We start from the raw sequence: 1,549 nt of genomic DNA on the forward strand, positions 1-1,549 counted from the left end.
TTTGTAAAGAATTTAAAGCAAGAGCCAGTAAACAAAGCAATAAATATAACAGTATTTACAAATGATTCATTTCAATCCGACCCCTCGTATAAAGCTCAGATTTATTTTTTTTGCTTGCTAAAGTTACTGGAGTCGATTTGACATTTTACTCATCTCCAAACTGAATAAATCCGTACGTACACATATAGATCCAAAGATAAAGTATGGATATAAGCCAGTTTGATATAAATTTGTCATGATAATCCAGATTTATTCCGAACTTTGTACTGAAACGTAATAGACGCAGGGAAATAAACGTCGGAATTTCTGTTAACGTTTTATTATTACATATGGCACCGAGAGCTTAGTAATGTGTAAACTGGCACATCCAAGCATAATACAGGTAATCTGTACACAACAATAAACATCCAATATGACGTGTTAAAAAAAACAGTAATGTTCAAAACACGTGACAAAATGCAAAACATTTATGCAATGTTTCGCTGGTGCTAGAAACATTGCACTCAGCAGAAAGTCAGATATATAGATTCAATATACATTAAAAACACTGCATCATTTGTCCATCATGATGACTCGCACTATACAGGAGCAAGAAGTCGGTATTGCTAAGAAAAGTATTATACACACAAAAAATTCTACAATATTACATTATGTTACAGATGTATCTAATGTGTGCTAAGTTAGCCATCTGAATATATTCAATTATGTAGAATAGCTATATACATATATTCAATTATGACAAGATTTTGCACTTAGACACTTGGGTATACCGTCTCCCACGCGTACACATATTAGAACTTTTCTATGCGTGAGTAAATCTATAAATGGCTATTTTGTGTTTGCGGGGACTACGAATCTCAAGCAACGATGTGTGGTGCTGAAGACAATGCTTCACCAGATACTTGTTTTCGTAGAACCGCGCAGAACACACACCGCACCCGTACTGTGGTCTCAGAAGGTAGAGCAAACCACGGTGTCTTGACCCGATGTGGCCACTCAGGGACTCGTTATCGCAGAATTTGACCCGACACGTGTTGCATCGGAACATGCGCAGTGGAGAGTACAGCTTGAGATGCGTAAATGGAGACACGTCAGATCCGTGGTCTTCGTCTTTGTCTAACACAGCTGGGTGATTTTCCTCCTGCTGCATCATCTCGGTGTTTCCATGGCATGTATGCGTGCTTGAAGGAGGAGGGAGGTCAGGAACCCGTGGCACTGCTACAGGCCTCGGTCGACGGTAAGTACGGGTGGCAGCAGTTGGGACGACCTCGCCAGGGCCCGCCTGGGACCCGTCCGTGATTAACTTCTTGGCTCCGTCAACTATCTTGCTTGCGCCAGAGACAAAGCTGCTTAACTCGCGTTCTCCAATATTTTCTTTGTCTCTCTTCTTGAAAGCCTTTCTTGAGCGTAGGCCTAAGCCCAAACGCCTCCTCTTCCTCTGTCCTCCAGCTTTTTCGTTGAGGTCCATGAAGTCAGCCGCAGAAAGGCTGTCGACGCGGATGGGAATGGTCCTCCTGGATCCGTCCTCACACACCTCTTGGCCTTGCAT

The 1,549-nt window shown here is 42.3% G+C and overlaps 1 protein-coding gene across 1 annotated transcript in view; it reads right to left on the reverse strand.

Annotated features, from left to right (window-relative positions):
- Nucleotides 1-303: 303 nt before the first annotated feature.
- The window catches only part of LOC119581622, a gene marked incomplete in the record, with an annotated part of 45,123 nt that continues 43,877 nt past the window's right edge, over nt 304-1,549 (reverse strand). Inside the window, 1 exon segment of the mRNA XM_037929740.1 lies at nt 304-1,549. Coding sequence (XP_037785668.1) covers nt 803-1,549 — 747 coding nt within the window.

This window comes from Penaeus monodon, chromosome 15 (genome assembly GCF_015228065.2).
Source record: "Penaeus monodon isolate SGIC_2016 chromosome 15, NSTDA_Pmon_1, whole genome shotgun sequence".
NCBI lineage: Eukaryota > Metazoa > Arthropoda > Malacostraca > Decapoda > Penaeidae > Penaeus > Penaeus monodon.